Raw genomic sequence first — 12,869 nt, forward strand, 5'->3', positions numbered from 1 at the left:
GTTTAAATGAATGGTAACAGTCTCCTTGGAAATAATGGGTTAAGTCATACAAGGAAGTACCTGTGTGTTCATTTACAAAGGGAGTAAAGTCTGTGAGAGAAGACAACAAGGAAGCGTTCCTGTATAGGCAGCATTTCCTCATGACGAGCTGGTTCACCATTTGTTTTGTCCTGGATTTGCTGCTGGTACAGTAAAGTATTCAATGTGGTTACAGAGGGAATTCTTTAAAGCTAGTTGTGTTAAACTGCATCAGAGAAATGGCTAGTGAACCATGGAGACAAGGCGCTAGAGAGGTGTATGGCTATACTGAAGGTGTGTGTTTTCTTACATCTGATCACATTTTCTTTTACACATTTGTTCATTTTAAACACAATATCTGTATCGACTGAATATCGAAATAATGTCACTGCTTGTATGGAATCATCTTTTAATCTGACTGATTTGTGTTGACGCATTATTGCTTTGATCACTATTCTCTGCTGTTTTTCTCTCCTTCGCTCAACCACTCACAGGGAATGGTTACCCCGGTGACCAGCAGTCACTAAGATTACGACGGGTTTCATCTCAAGTGTCCAATCAGAATTACCCTCAGTTCGACTGGAACCCGCCTCCTGCAGAGAAGGATGAGGAGGGCAACCGTGGACAGCCCCGGGACCTCAGGGGCAGTCCTCTGCCCATGGCACTGAAAAGAGCTGTGAGGTATGAAAAAACCTACTGCTGAAAGTTTGGTGGAGTATTTTTAAGACATTTTTTATTTAAAGGTCCCCTCCAATCATGTTTCACAACCTAAAAAACTCTGCTTTGAAATATAACTTAAAGTGACTATAATAGATATTTTTTTATAATAACAGTATATCAAACTACAAAGTGAAAACAATGTGAAAGGGGTCACTGGTAGTGATGAACCTACAAAGAAATATTTTTACAGAGCCTTAAAGTGACTAGCTAGTGAACATAGTGGAGCACTTGGCGACAGACAGACAAAAGACAAAAATATTGGACTTAAAATTTGCTAGGTGGACAGAAACATAATTCCAAATGAATGCTAATGTCTCTGCTGGCTGTGTAAATAAGAAACTGTTTGCTAACAATTTCCCATACATCAACTTAAAAGGTGACGATATATATATTGTTTGGTGTTGACAAGTTGTTTCAGCTACCTCCAAGTGGCAAAAAATCAGTAATTGCTGATTTAAGTCAGTTCTTAGTGCACTGTATGTGTGCTAGAGGCTTTAAGTTTCCACATTTCTGTAAGTTGCATATCAGACCATAATTGGTAGCCAAAACTAGTTGTGATGTCACAAAACCCTACTCATACGTACACGTCTTGAACCCAGATTTAAGGGGAGCACAGATAAACTTTGCTCATCGAACTCATACACCCTTTGAACACGTTATACTGTACAGTGAAGATCAAATATCCAAGTAACAATCAGCAACACACATTTTTAAGTAAAGGGTGACTTTAATATTTTAAATGGTACACAGTTTAATACAGAATATACTAATGTGACAGAAATGTTATGCACCACAATTAATTGGAGTTAATTAATTAGAAATCTCTAGTTTTCCCATGATTAGAACCAAAATATTCTTTTGAGGAACATTACCATAAAATAAAGTGTTACCAATAATTATATCACACAGTCATTACTCCAGAGTCATTTAAGTGTTATGTGTCCATTACAGGCAGGTGCAGCAAATGCAGGTGCCAGTGGTTTCCAGCAGGGAGTCCTGGAAACGGAAAAAGACCAAATCTCTGCATAAACTCAAAGACAACGCCAGAGGATGGCTCTCCTTTGTCACCCTGTGGAGCAAGTCTTTGCAAAAGATTGGAGGTAAACCTTTAACCACTAATTATAAGAGTACAGATTACGCATACTGTACATGTCATGCATAATACGCTCAAAGAAAAGTGTTGAGTGTTAATTAATTTCACACATGGTTTGAATCCATTTTTGGCATTTTTAATGAAATCTTGGCCCTTTGCCTGCAGGGAACTTCGGAGGTGGCGTCCAGTCTTACTTCCTGTTCCTGAGATTCTTGGTGGTGCTCAATTTTGTTTCCTTTTTACTGATTGCTGGATTCGTCCTCATCCCAAGCATTGTCTTCAGGTCTGTCGGGGACAGCCTTGTTAACAGCACTGGTAATGACTTGTTCAGTGTGTTAGCTCACAACATTTCATTTTGCTTTAACTTAAGGGTTACTTACTCCACAGTGCTGTGGAGATAGGTCTGGCAATGCGAGACAAACTTGAGGTTAACACATGGCAGCGGTACGTTAGGTTTTTATGGTTCTTCATTTCCCCTAATATTCGACATTCTGAAGCTTGAGCACAATTATTTTTCATATACAGGAAGCCATCTCACAATTTGATGCAATTGCAGTTTCCAGGCAACCGAGGCTCAGAGGCGCTCGTGATGTAAATGTAGAGACAGCCGTAGTATTCTCCTTGGAAATAAAATGAAGTGACGGGTGCATGAACAGAAGATATATTCACAAAACGATATCTAAATGAAAATGTAATTACCCGAGGTTCATCTGTAAGATTGTGTAAAATATAGAAGACATAATGTTGAAACATTTCATCATGCACAGCCAAAAACGTAAGCTTCTTTCCTACCTACTCTCTAAACCTTAAAGTAGTTTTATCATTTTTGCCCTCAGTCATTTTCACAAGAGAATGTGTCACAATTTTTCATTTTATTCAATAAAACCATTTGATTTTTTAAGCTGTCTGAGGAAACTAGCTTTATCTAGATAACAGTGTAGGGATTAAGACCCTCTATCAAGTGAGCCACAGGCCTGCATTTAATCGCCACTGCAGCTTTCACTCTCCCTCTCTTTCTCTCTTACGTTATATGTTACTCTTAAAATGTTTAAGACAACTACATGACCTATATGTTCAGAGAGGTGCAGGGAAACCTATATAAATATTGTAATCTATGAGAATGCATGCAAAGATCATGAAGCTTTCCCCTTGCTGTGTTTTCCAGGTCCAAAAGAATGCATGGAATATGACCCTAATCCTCAAGGCTTGGTGGTGTTCTATAATTACTTCCTTAACTTACTCTCGGGAACGGTAAGAAACTGCAGCATCACGTTGACCTTCATAGATGACGTGCGTAACATAAAGCGAAACAGATTTAACTGTTTTTCATTATTAGACATTATGATTCTTTACACCTTTGGCTTTTTAGCCAGGAAGAAATACCAATACCAATACCAAATACCATCATGAGTCCCACATGTGGCTTTTTCAGATAATACTCTCAGTTATACTATTTTTTCCTTTCAATTCTTACAAAGTGACTTAAGGTCTCATTTTTTTGCCAAGAGTTAGATGAGAAGATTGACACCCCTCTCATGTTGAGAGTGGTATCGATCTTTTCATCTAACAGAACATAAAAAAGCAAAAAAGATGATAATCCAAAATGTCAAACTACTGCTTTAAAACAAATATATGATGGGAAGTGTATTATACATAATACAGACATAATCAAAATGTGGCATCTGTGACCATTTACTTACAACCACCTACAAAAAATAGCAAGGAAACAAAAAACAAGATAGTTATAAAGGCCATATACATGACAAAAAAGATCATGATGGAGCTGAGGCCTACATTTCAAAATAAAAGTTGATGTCAGTAAGTGATCATTATCCTAGCAGGCTATTTCCAGACACAATTTTCAACAAAACTGAAAGTTACACATAGCGAAAAGATGCAAAATCCTCCACATCCCCCAAAATACAGTGGACATGACCTCAGTGTCCTCAATAGTAGCACGTACAGCTCTACTTCCACATACTCCTACTATATTCTCTGCTGATGAAATTAAACTTAAACCATATTCCATGAACATTTAGTCATCGTGCCTAGTGACTACCCTCTCCTCTTTGTTCAGGGTTTCATGGAGTATTCATACCTGTTTTATGGCTACTACAACAATACAACGGTGGAGGACAGCAACTTCTCCTACAACATCCCCCTGGCCTACCTCTTCACTGCCGTCTTCTACTTCACCTTTTGTCTGATTTGTATCATAGCACGGTCAGTCCCAGAACGAACAGGTTCAATACTATTAATCAAGATGTGTGTGTGTGTGTGTGTGTGTGTGTGTGTTTGTGTGTGTGTGTGTGTGTGTGTTAAAGAGAGAGGACAGCCAAAATGCTACTCAGATTCTAAGTCAAACACTAAATAGATCGGTTCAGTGCCCATCTTCGAGAACAAGTGTAATTACCATGTGTGTGTGCGTGTGCGTGTGCGTGTGGGTGTTTGTGTGTGTGCGTGTCTGTGTGTGTGTGTGGGAGTGTGTTTTAAGCTGTCTCAGTGAAGGTTCAGATCAATAAGTGATATAAACAGAATGACATTTAAAAGCCTGAGTCGCAAGTTCAATCATCTTGACCTGCATCTGTATCCTCTTCCCTGACGGTCTGCTCATGCGCAGCATGGGGACTGCAGCTCGAGTTGTCATGGTAACAGGAGGCAGCGCTGTGGGCAACTACAGCATGATAGTGTTCACCAGCTGGGACTACGGTTGCCTGGGAGACCGAGCTACCAAACTGAAGCAGAAGAACATCCACTACCGGCTACAGGTCAGAGGGGATCTGTCCCACTTAGCAGCATGGAGGACAGTTAGGAAAAAGAGAAACGTGATGTTCTCTCTGCAGCACAGTACAGTTTACATAATCATTCCATGCATGCTTTCATGCTGTCATCTCTTTTCTCTTTCTCTGTCAGGTTGATCTAGAGGAGGAGAGCATAAAGAAAAGGGCCGCCGCTCTGACATTGGGCCAAAAGATTGTTTTATATGCTCTACGTGTTTCTATGTGTTTTGTTTCATTTGGGCTCATTATAGCAGCCTTCTATGGCATCTTCGTGGCCACCGACTTCAGTCAGGTAAATTATGTAAAAGGACAGTGATGATGTTAATGTCCAGGGTCTGAAAGTCTTTGGTAACCTTTTTTCCCCATATCTGACAAACAGAAAAACAGTGGGGAGCAAGGGATCCTGGGTTTGATTTTTGAGTATCTACCTTCCATTGTCATCACTGCTGGAAACTTCCTGGTGCCGCTGCTGTGTGACCAGATCGCCCTGATAGAGCGATACGCCCCCAGCACTACTGTCATAGTGGCACTATTAAGGTTTGCACTGGTGTGTCTGTAAGAGAGTGATTATGTCAGAGCATTTGCATTTAGTTCATTTGTTTTTGAAAACGATTAAATGATTAAAAAAATGAGTTATAAACAGAATAATTTTTTTTTGATTTTACAAAACTTGCTACAAAAAGAAATGTGTGTCATCTGAACTCAGTGGTGGATGAAGTACTCAAAACCTTTACTTCAGCAAAAGATCAAAATACAACAATGTAAAAGTCCATCATTCAAAATACATCTTTGGCCCTCAAACAATTATTTAAATGAAACTATCCGAAAGGTTTAGAGGGAAAACACCTTTTAGTGAAGCTGCTAATGACTCATAGACATCTGAAACCTGTGACGAGGGGCTACACGTTTTGTATTGTATTTTATTAATTTACCTTTAAAAATAACTAGCAGCTATAGCTGTCAGATAAATGTAGTGTAGTGTACTCTGAAATGCAATGTAGGGATGTAGAAGCGTACTCCAGAGTGTGTATACTGTAAACACTGCTTTACAACCTGGTGTTTAGTTGCTCTATAAAATTAATTTAAACAGAATAACCTCTCATTTGTGATTAATCCCTAAACATAAGAAACAAAGAATCAGTCTCACAATTGTTTTGATAATGATTTGTCTTTTTTTCTTCCTTTATAGGGCAGTGTTCCTTCGTCTGGTGAGTCTGGGTGTTCTCCTTTTCACCCTGTGGAGTCAGATCACCTGCGTGGGGGAGACAACTGTTAAAGATTGTACACTGTGCCAATACAACTATAAAGTCTACCCGGTAATTCTTCTTATTTTTAAAAATACCTCTTCTTCACCAACAGGATTGAAGGAGTCTCCAAGCTGTCAGAAAACAGCTTAAGAAAAAAGTAGAAAGAGATTGAGACAACAAATACAATACAATTCTGAAAAATAATAAAAAATATTGTAAGACAGGTTGATGTTTTTGTGTTTGTCTCATCATGTAGTGCTGGGAAACACGTGTTGGACAGGAGATGTACAAGTTGACACTGTTTGACCTCCTCATCAACATTGTTGTGCTCATCCTGGTGGAGTTTCCACGCAGGTACAAATCACTGTGTGAATTTGTTTATATTAAATAAGATGGAAATTGTGCAAATGAATACAGTACATTAATATTTTGGTAAACAAAAAATGTTGACAATGAGATATTTAGCTGTGTGTGTGTGTGTGTGTGTCAGGATGGTAGTGGACAACTGGTCCAGCAAGCTGGCTCAGTGGGTGGGTCGACAGGAGTTTGTGGTTCCTGCCAACGTGCTTGGACTTGTTTATGGTCAGACTGTGGTTTGGACAGGAGCTCTTTTTTGCCCTCTGCTGCCGCTCATCAATACCATCAAATTTGTCCTCCTCTTCTACTTCAAGAAGGTGAAGATGTTGCCAACATTTCACACAATGCCAGTTAGTTGGCCTAGTGAGGAAAAAGTTATTCACTTACACTCTGCTTTGGTTTTGCCACTTTCCTCATCAGATCACACTCTTCTATAATTGTCGACCAGCACTGAAGACATTTCGCTCCACCACCTCCACCTTCTTTTTCCTGGTGGTACTCCTGTTTGGCTGGAGCCTGGCTACAGTTGTAATGATTTACAGTCTTTCTGAGTGAGTACTGATTGCTGCCTTTATCCCCCATAACAATCACAACAGAAGTACTTTTAGTTTAGCGCTGGCAGTGACTGGATAATTAGCTGTCACAGTGACAGTGACAGCTAATTATCCTAAAATAGCAGTAAAAGTGGACATTGAGGTGTTTACCCTGCAGGTCAGAAGGTAATTGTAAGAGGAGTGGCAGGATTAGGTAAAAAAAAAAATTCTATGACAAGTTTTCCCTCTTTCCACACAGGATCCGTCCTTCTATGGGCTGTGGTCCTTTCCGTTTCTTCCCCAGCATGTGGTCGATTGTTCCAAAATCTTTCTACAACCTCTCTGAAATTACACAGGAGTTTCTCTTCTTCATTGGTTCCCAGGCATTCTCCATCCCTTTGTTTGCCCTATCTTGGTGAGTAAACTTGTGCTTTCTGTAGGATTATAATTCTACACTACCATATAGGCTACTTAAACCCAAATATAGAATGCAACCTATATTTTACCTCCATATTATATGGCCCTTCACTGTCCATTTTATGATGTATAATCACAGCTCCTTTCTCCCTGGCAGTGTGGTGATGTGCTATTTCGTAACCTTAGCTTCTGTCTATGGGAAAAGCGTTGCCCTGCTAAGAGCTCAGCTTAAACTGGTAAGTTGTTGGGATTTACCTGAATGGTGTACTGTATAGCTAAAATTTACATGGTCTTGAATTTTCACAATATATAGGTTGGCCTATGTGATTTCCTAATACTGTACTCTGTATTCAGTTTACTAATGCAAGTGTGGATCTTTACCTTACAGGAGGGCCGGGACAAACAGTTCTTGGTGAAGCAGATTGAGGAGCTGAGTCGACAACATCAGATACTAAAACATACTGCAGGAGCACATGACTGAACAGCATAGGGACCACGTTTAGGTTTTATGACCTAAACATGAAACATGATGGGACATTTGAAAGGACTGTTTAAGTGCCATTAAAATGCTGGCTGGGGATGATGTGGCTGTTGAAATATCGGACCGAGATCAGTTTTCTAGGAAAATGTAAATTTGTTCATTATTAACCTAGCCTACCTAAGTTAGCGGCATATCATTAAATTGCATAAAACCTGGTATAAATGATGCAAAGAGTGTCTTTATTATACATGCAGTATCACCACTTCTTTGTTTTTGTGCAAACATTTTTTTTTCTTCTTTCTTTCTTTACATAATAAAATTAGGTGAATTATAGCTCCCTCTAGTGTCGAAATGTTGGTATTGCAAAAATGTGTAACGTTTACTTCCTGTTTTGTGTCTACTTGTTCCTGTGGGCTACTGCAGCCAACAAGAGCATCTCTCCTACAAACAAGTTAGTGACAGCGTTTTTGTGCTGTTTGTTCATGTTAACCTGTTGAAATGATGAGTGTATTGTGAGGTAGCGATCTAAGTTATCGCAGTTGTGTCGTTGACGTTAATTTGTATTTGGAAATTAGCACGCGTTGGCTAACATTAGCAAAAAGGCAAGCCAACTGACATTAACGACAACACCGAAGTGGTGGCATTTCTCTTTTTTTCTGACTTAATATTTGGCCACTTTTCAGCCTTACTCATTTCCACGCTTCGTCTTGCTACAAACGTTACGGTTTTATAAACAAATTGTGTGTTTGGTCGTGCTTAGTCCCACTTCAGGCGACGCTAGCCAGCTTAGCTAGCTATCTAGCTGACTGCTAACGTAAAGTATCAACAGTCACCAAGGCAACAATGAACATCCTTCCAAAGAAGAGCTGGCATGTCCGCAACAAAGACAACGTCGCTCGCGTGCGGAGGGACGAGGCCCAAGCAGCAGAGGAGGAGCGCGAGGCCAAGCGTCGCGTGGAGCGTGCCGAGCAAGAGGTGACCACGGTGTTGTCATGTTTTTTCCCATGATGATGATGATGATGATGATGATGATGATGCTAGACGCTACAGTGGCCGCAGAGGTTAATGCTGAGTAGTAGTTATTTACTGTGCAGACCTACAGTACCCACATACTGAGCTGTCCAAAAGTCTGAGTCCGCCTCCAACACCACAGACCCTCTTGTGTCATTATTATCGAACACCAAGTTCTCCAAACGACAAGTCAAAAAAGTTTGCAGGTAAGCAAGGACAAAACAAATCACACTTTTTTCAGAGCCCAACGTGACATCCTCAAATAGCTTGTTTTGTCCTGCCAACAGTCATAAACTCAATACTATTCAACTCAATATCATAAACGCTATAGCAAGCTTTTAGAAGCTTCTTGACTAATCCTTTTATGTCTTAATTCCCACTCAGCCATGTTTTAATAGTTGAATGAGAAAGCAAACACAGGAAGATGCTGCATCGCACAACTCTTCTCCAACATTACATGATTTATTCCCCCACTCCCCCATTCCTCTACACAGCCATCATCACACAAAAAAACACCTGAACACACTAACTTCTCCTTTTAATTTGTTACTTATGTATTTCTATTTCATACTAACATTTCTAAACAAGGTAAATTGTGTGAGTTTTAAGTGTAGCCTATGCTAGATTGTATTTAGCAGTTCAACTGGATAAAGAGAACAATTTATAGTTGTGGTTGTAGACTCAGACTTTTGGACCTGACTGTGTACATTTAGAAGAGTTTGATGAAAAAAATGTCCTTACTTTAATATTTGTTTCTTTTCTTCTATGCAACCATTGGTGATATTTATAAAGTAATCCTTAAAGGACTATACAGTGTGCCTTTAGAAATCAGAATTAAACTTTTAGTGAACTTAGTCGTCAAGTCATCTTTAATTTCCGAATGTATCATCCTAATATTACTTTACAGACTTGCTCTTGTGATGCAGTATTTGTATAGTATCTTTGTAAGATACAACAAACATGAAAGGCTTCATGGTGGAAGCTTTAGTTTTAGTAAATCAGTAACAAGACTGAAGCAGAAGGAGACTTATCCCAGCCCATGGAATACATATGATGTGATTCATTATAAAGAAGCCTTTATTGTTCTTTCAATATTTAGTTTGGAATAAAGACTCTTCCTCTACACAGGCTCGTACAGAGTATCTGAGAGGGAAAGCCAGAGCTGCTCTCCCTTCAGCAGGAGAAAGGAAGCATGAAGATGATGATGACGATGGACGGAGTGGAGGAAGTGGAGTTCTGGAGCATCTTAATCTTTTTCCCCTGGAGGAGTCCTCAGACAAGAAGGGGAATGAGGAGTATCTCAAAGACAAGAAAGATGAAAAGGTAACAGTGTGACGCGTCTCAATCACAAAGATGTTTAACTAGAATAATAGGCGGAACTTATGTATTAATAAGGTGACGTAAATAAATAAACCTTGAAAAGTTACATTCAATTTTGACCATATCTTATCACAAGATCCATTTACTTGGATTTTCAGGAGCTTTCAGCCTTATCTTGTTGCCTTCATCAATGGACAAAGGTTGCTAACTTGTCATGTCAGTACAACCTTAGTAATGCAGTTTTCTTGTTGTGGTCAAAAAGAAAAGCATTATATACTCTGGATGCAGCCCAGCCACATTATGCATACAAGCAGTGTAAACAGATGGAGCGTGAGTGGGGGGGAAACGAATGCAGACAGAGAGAGGAGACACAAAACTGCTATTTCAGTGCAACGTGTTAAAATATAAGGTAGCAATCCAGTTTCATAATCAAATCTCGGACAATAGATTAGCCAACGGAAAAGTGAATCATTTGACTAATTTTGCCATTCTCTACATTTGGCAACTTTTGGCACTGCTGTCACCACACAGCACTTTTTAATTTTTCCATGTTTATTTTCTAGGAGAAGCAGGAACGAGCCATCGGCTTGCTGGTGTCTCTTGGACCCCAACCCGGAACTGAGGTCACTCCGTGGTACATGAAAACTGGCAAAGAAGAAGAAGATAAGAAAGAAAAAGAAGAGAGGAAAGAAAAAGAAAAGAGAAAGGGAATAAGTGAAGAGGAAAAAGAGAAGAGAGATCGCAGATTGAAAGATAGTTTAGACCCATTGAAAGATATGAAGAAAGCACTGGCTGTAAAGGACAGAAAATACCACAACAGCAAAAAAAAGGAAAAAAGAGACAAAGGGGAAAAGAGGGTCAGTGGAGAGAGGTAAGTAAGTCAATTTATCTTGTTACTTATAATATTATGATATTAACTAATAGTAAATATTGAAGCATCTGATGTGCCCATTTAATTTAGTAGATTAAAGTTAGATGAGAAGATTGATACCACTCTCTAACTCTACGCTGAATATGTAGCTGAGATTAGTAGACATTGAGCTTAGTTTAACATAACGACTGGGAAACAAGAGGAAACAGCTAGCCTGGCTCTGTCCAGGGAGGAAGTTCTTTTTCCCCAAGGTATTGGGGGTGTTATTGCCATCATATGATGTTGTGAATATCCTAATGGAGATATATAAAAGAATCTGTCTTTTCCAGCTCCATAGAAAGGTTACGTGCTGAGCGCTTACAGAGGGAGGCTGAAGAAAGGAGAAGAACTAAGGCCCTGCTTGACCAGAGGAACGGCAAAGGGAAGGAGCCAGGGAAGGAGACACATGAGAGGGAAATCCCGTACAACAATGCATACTTCCCAGAGCTTGCTCGAAAGCGCCAAAGGCGGGATCGAGACAGCTGGAGAGATGAAATATTAAAATCATGAACTATCTTTATTGGTCGTTTGAGGAGTGTGGTCTGTGTGTGGTTAGTGGACAAATATAGTAACTATTGTTTTTCTAAATGAAGCAAATGTAAAAAAGTCCAGAGGAACATTTTTAGAGCCACAATAAGAACATACTTGTAACTCGGTCACTTGTCAGAAGTTAATGAAGGGGCAGCTTGTAGGCCACTTTTTTATTTGTTTGTGTTTACGCAGAGGTCAGGACAGTTACCTTCATCCCCTCCAGCATTTCGCTCATGATCCCGTCACCAGGGCAGATGGTTGCCATCACAGGGGGCTTGAAGCTCAGGCTCTCTGCAAAGAAAACAAGCAGTGAACAACTGTTAGAATCGTTTATACTATTGCTACAATTTAAAGAGATTGTAAAAAGATAGAAAATCTGCACACACTGAATGAACAAATCTTTCAGTGAAGAAATTACACTGGAGAGTAGAGCTAAAACAATTAATGAATTGGTTGACAGACAATCATTTCACACATTTTTCAAGCTAAATTGCCAAACGTTCTCTGTTTCTAGCTTTTCTTTGTCCTATATTTTAGCTGAATTTCTTTGGTCAGATACATTTTTTTTTTTAAAATGCCCCCTTGGGCTCAAGGAAATCATAATAAGCATTTTTCACAGTTTTTTGACATTGTATAGGGATAACGATGTAAATATTAATTGAGAAAATATTCCCATTAATCGATAATGAAAATACTTGCTATTTTATTTGCAGCTCTAGGTGAGATCATAAAGTGTATGCCTGCTGTAAAAATTAACTGGAAGGATAGACGTTTATGGTTCTTTGTTATTCCTGAAAGAAAAGAAGTCCCCACGTTATTATTTCATAACACTGTTGTCCCATCTGTGTAAATTGAACATTTCTACTTTTTATTTTTAAAAGCCATATCAACTTTTTCACAGAAGGTTTAGGACATTTTGACTGGTCACGGCAGGAAAAGCACAGGTGTAAATAATACTATTAACGATGGTTGAATTCCATTTAGCTGCTTCAGTTTCAGGGTCCTGGTGTCACTGTCACGACTTACTGGGACACTTGAATAGAACAAAGCCATTATAAATGTTATTAGTAACCCCTGTGCAATCTTTCCACTATGACGAGTCAAAACGTCTGCTGTTAAATAAGGCATATCGCTTCATATACCAACATCAATGAGCAACACAAAAGATTGGCATTAACTTGCTTTTTTCATTTCTGTAAATTATTTTTGCAAATGTTGTGAAAAAAAAACTCAGCCTGAAATAAATACTGCTTTCATGAGTGATATATATAAAAAAAATGTCGTTGGTTTAACTTTATTTTGTGGTGTTGATTAATTGTATTGGGTTACACTACACTCCTATATTTCCACCTGCAGTCTCTAAAATGTCCATGAGGTTGAATCAACACTTTTAACAAAAAGAACATAACCTCTATGAAGGTGTGATTTATTGCAAGGCTGTTGTATTAGAC

The 12,869-nt window shown here is 39.1% G+C and overlaps 2 protein-coding genes across 4 annotated transcripts; both read left to right on the top strand.

Annotated features, from left to right (window-relative positions):
- The first annotated feature begins 257 nt into the window (after positions 1 to 257).
- tmc4 (transmembrane channel-like 4) lies at positions 258 to 7,825 on the top strand. Its single transcript, XM_028580763.1, has 16 exons — positions 258 to 312; positions 513 to 699; positions 1,690 to 1,838; positions 1,997 to 2,146; positions 2,997 to 3,082; positions 3,909 to 4,054; positions 4,452 to 4,599; positions 4,745 to 4,903; positions 4,991 to 5,148; positions 5,801 to 5,927; positions 6,115 to 6,212; positions 6,349 to 6,532; positions 6,636 to 6,766; positions 7,008 to 7,163; positions 7,323 to 7,401; positions 7,554 to 7,825. Exons 1-16 carry the CDS (start codon positions 258 to 260, stop codon positions 7,644 to 7,646), a joined length of 2,106 nt encoding a protein of 701 aa, XP_028436564.1. The 3' UTR covers positions 7,647 to 7,825.
- A 182-nt stretch (positions 7,826 to 8,007) lies between these two features.
- leng1 (leukocyte receptor cluster (LRC) member 1) lies at positions 8,008 to 11,407 on the top strand. Of its 3 annotated transcripts, none has more exons than XM_028580419.1 (5): positions 8,009 to 8,097; positions 8,407 to 8,621; positions 9,786 to 9,980; positions 10,541 to 10,848; positions 11,178 to 11,407. In XM_028580419.1, the coding sequence occupies exons 2-5, from the start codon at positions 8,490 to 8,492 to the stop codon at positions 11,395 to 11,397; spliced, it is 855 nt and encodes a 284-aa protein (XP_028436220.1). In that variant the 5' UTR covers positions 8,009 to 8,097; positions 8,407 to 8,489; the 3' UTR covers positions 11,398 to 11,407. The 3 variants fall into 3 exon arrangements, with proteins under 3 accessions (XP_028436219.1, XP_028436220.1, XP_028436221.1); XM_028580420.1 differs by having other exon boundaries at positions 8,476 to 8,621; XM_028580418.1 differs by having other exon boundaries at positions 8,008 to 8,621.
- Positions 11,408 to 12,869: the final 1,462 nt, after the last annotated feature.

The sequence above is a fragment of the Perca flavescens genome, chromosome 6, assembly GCF_004354835.1.
Source record: "Perca flavescens isolate YP-PL-M2 chromosome 6, PFLA_1.0, whole genome shotgun sequence".
Taxonomy (NCBI): Eukaryota; Metazoa; Chordata; class Actinopteri; order Perciformes; family Percidae; genus Perca; species Perca flavescens.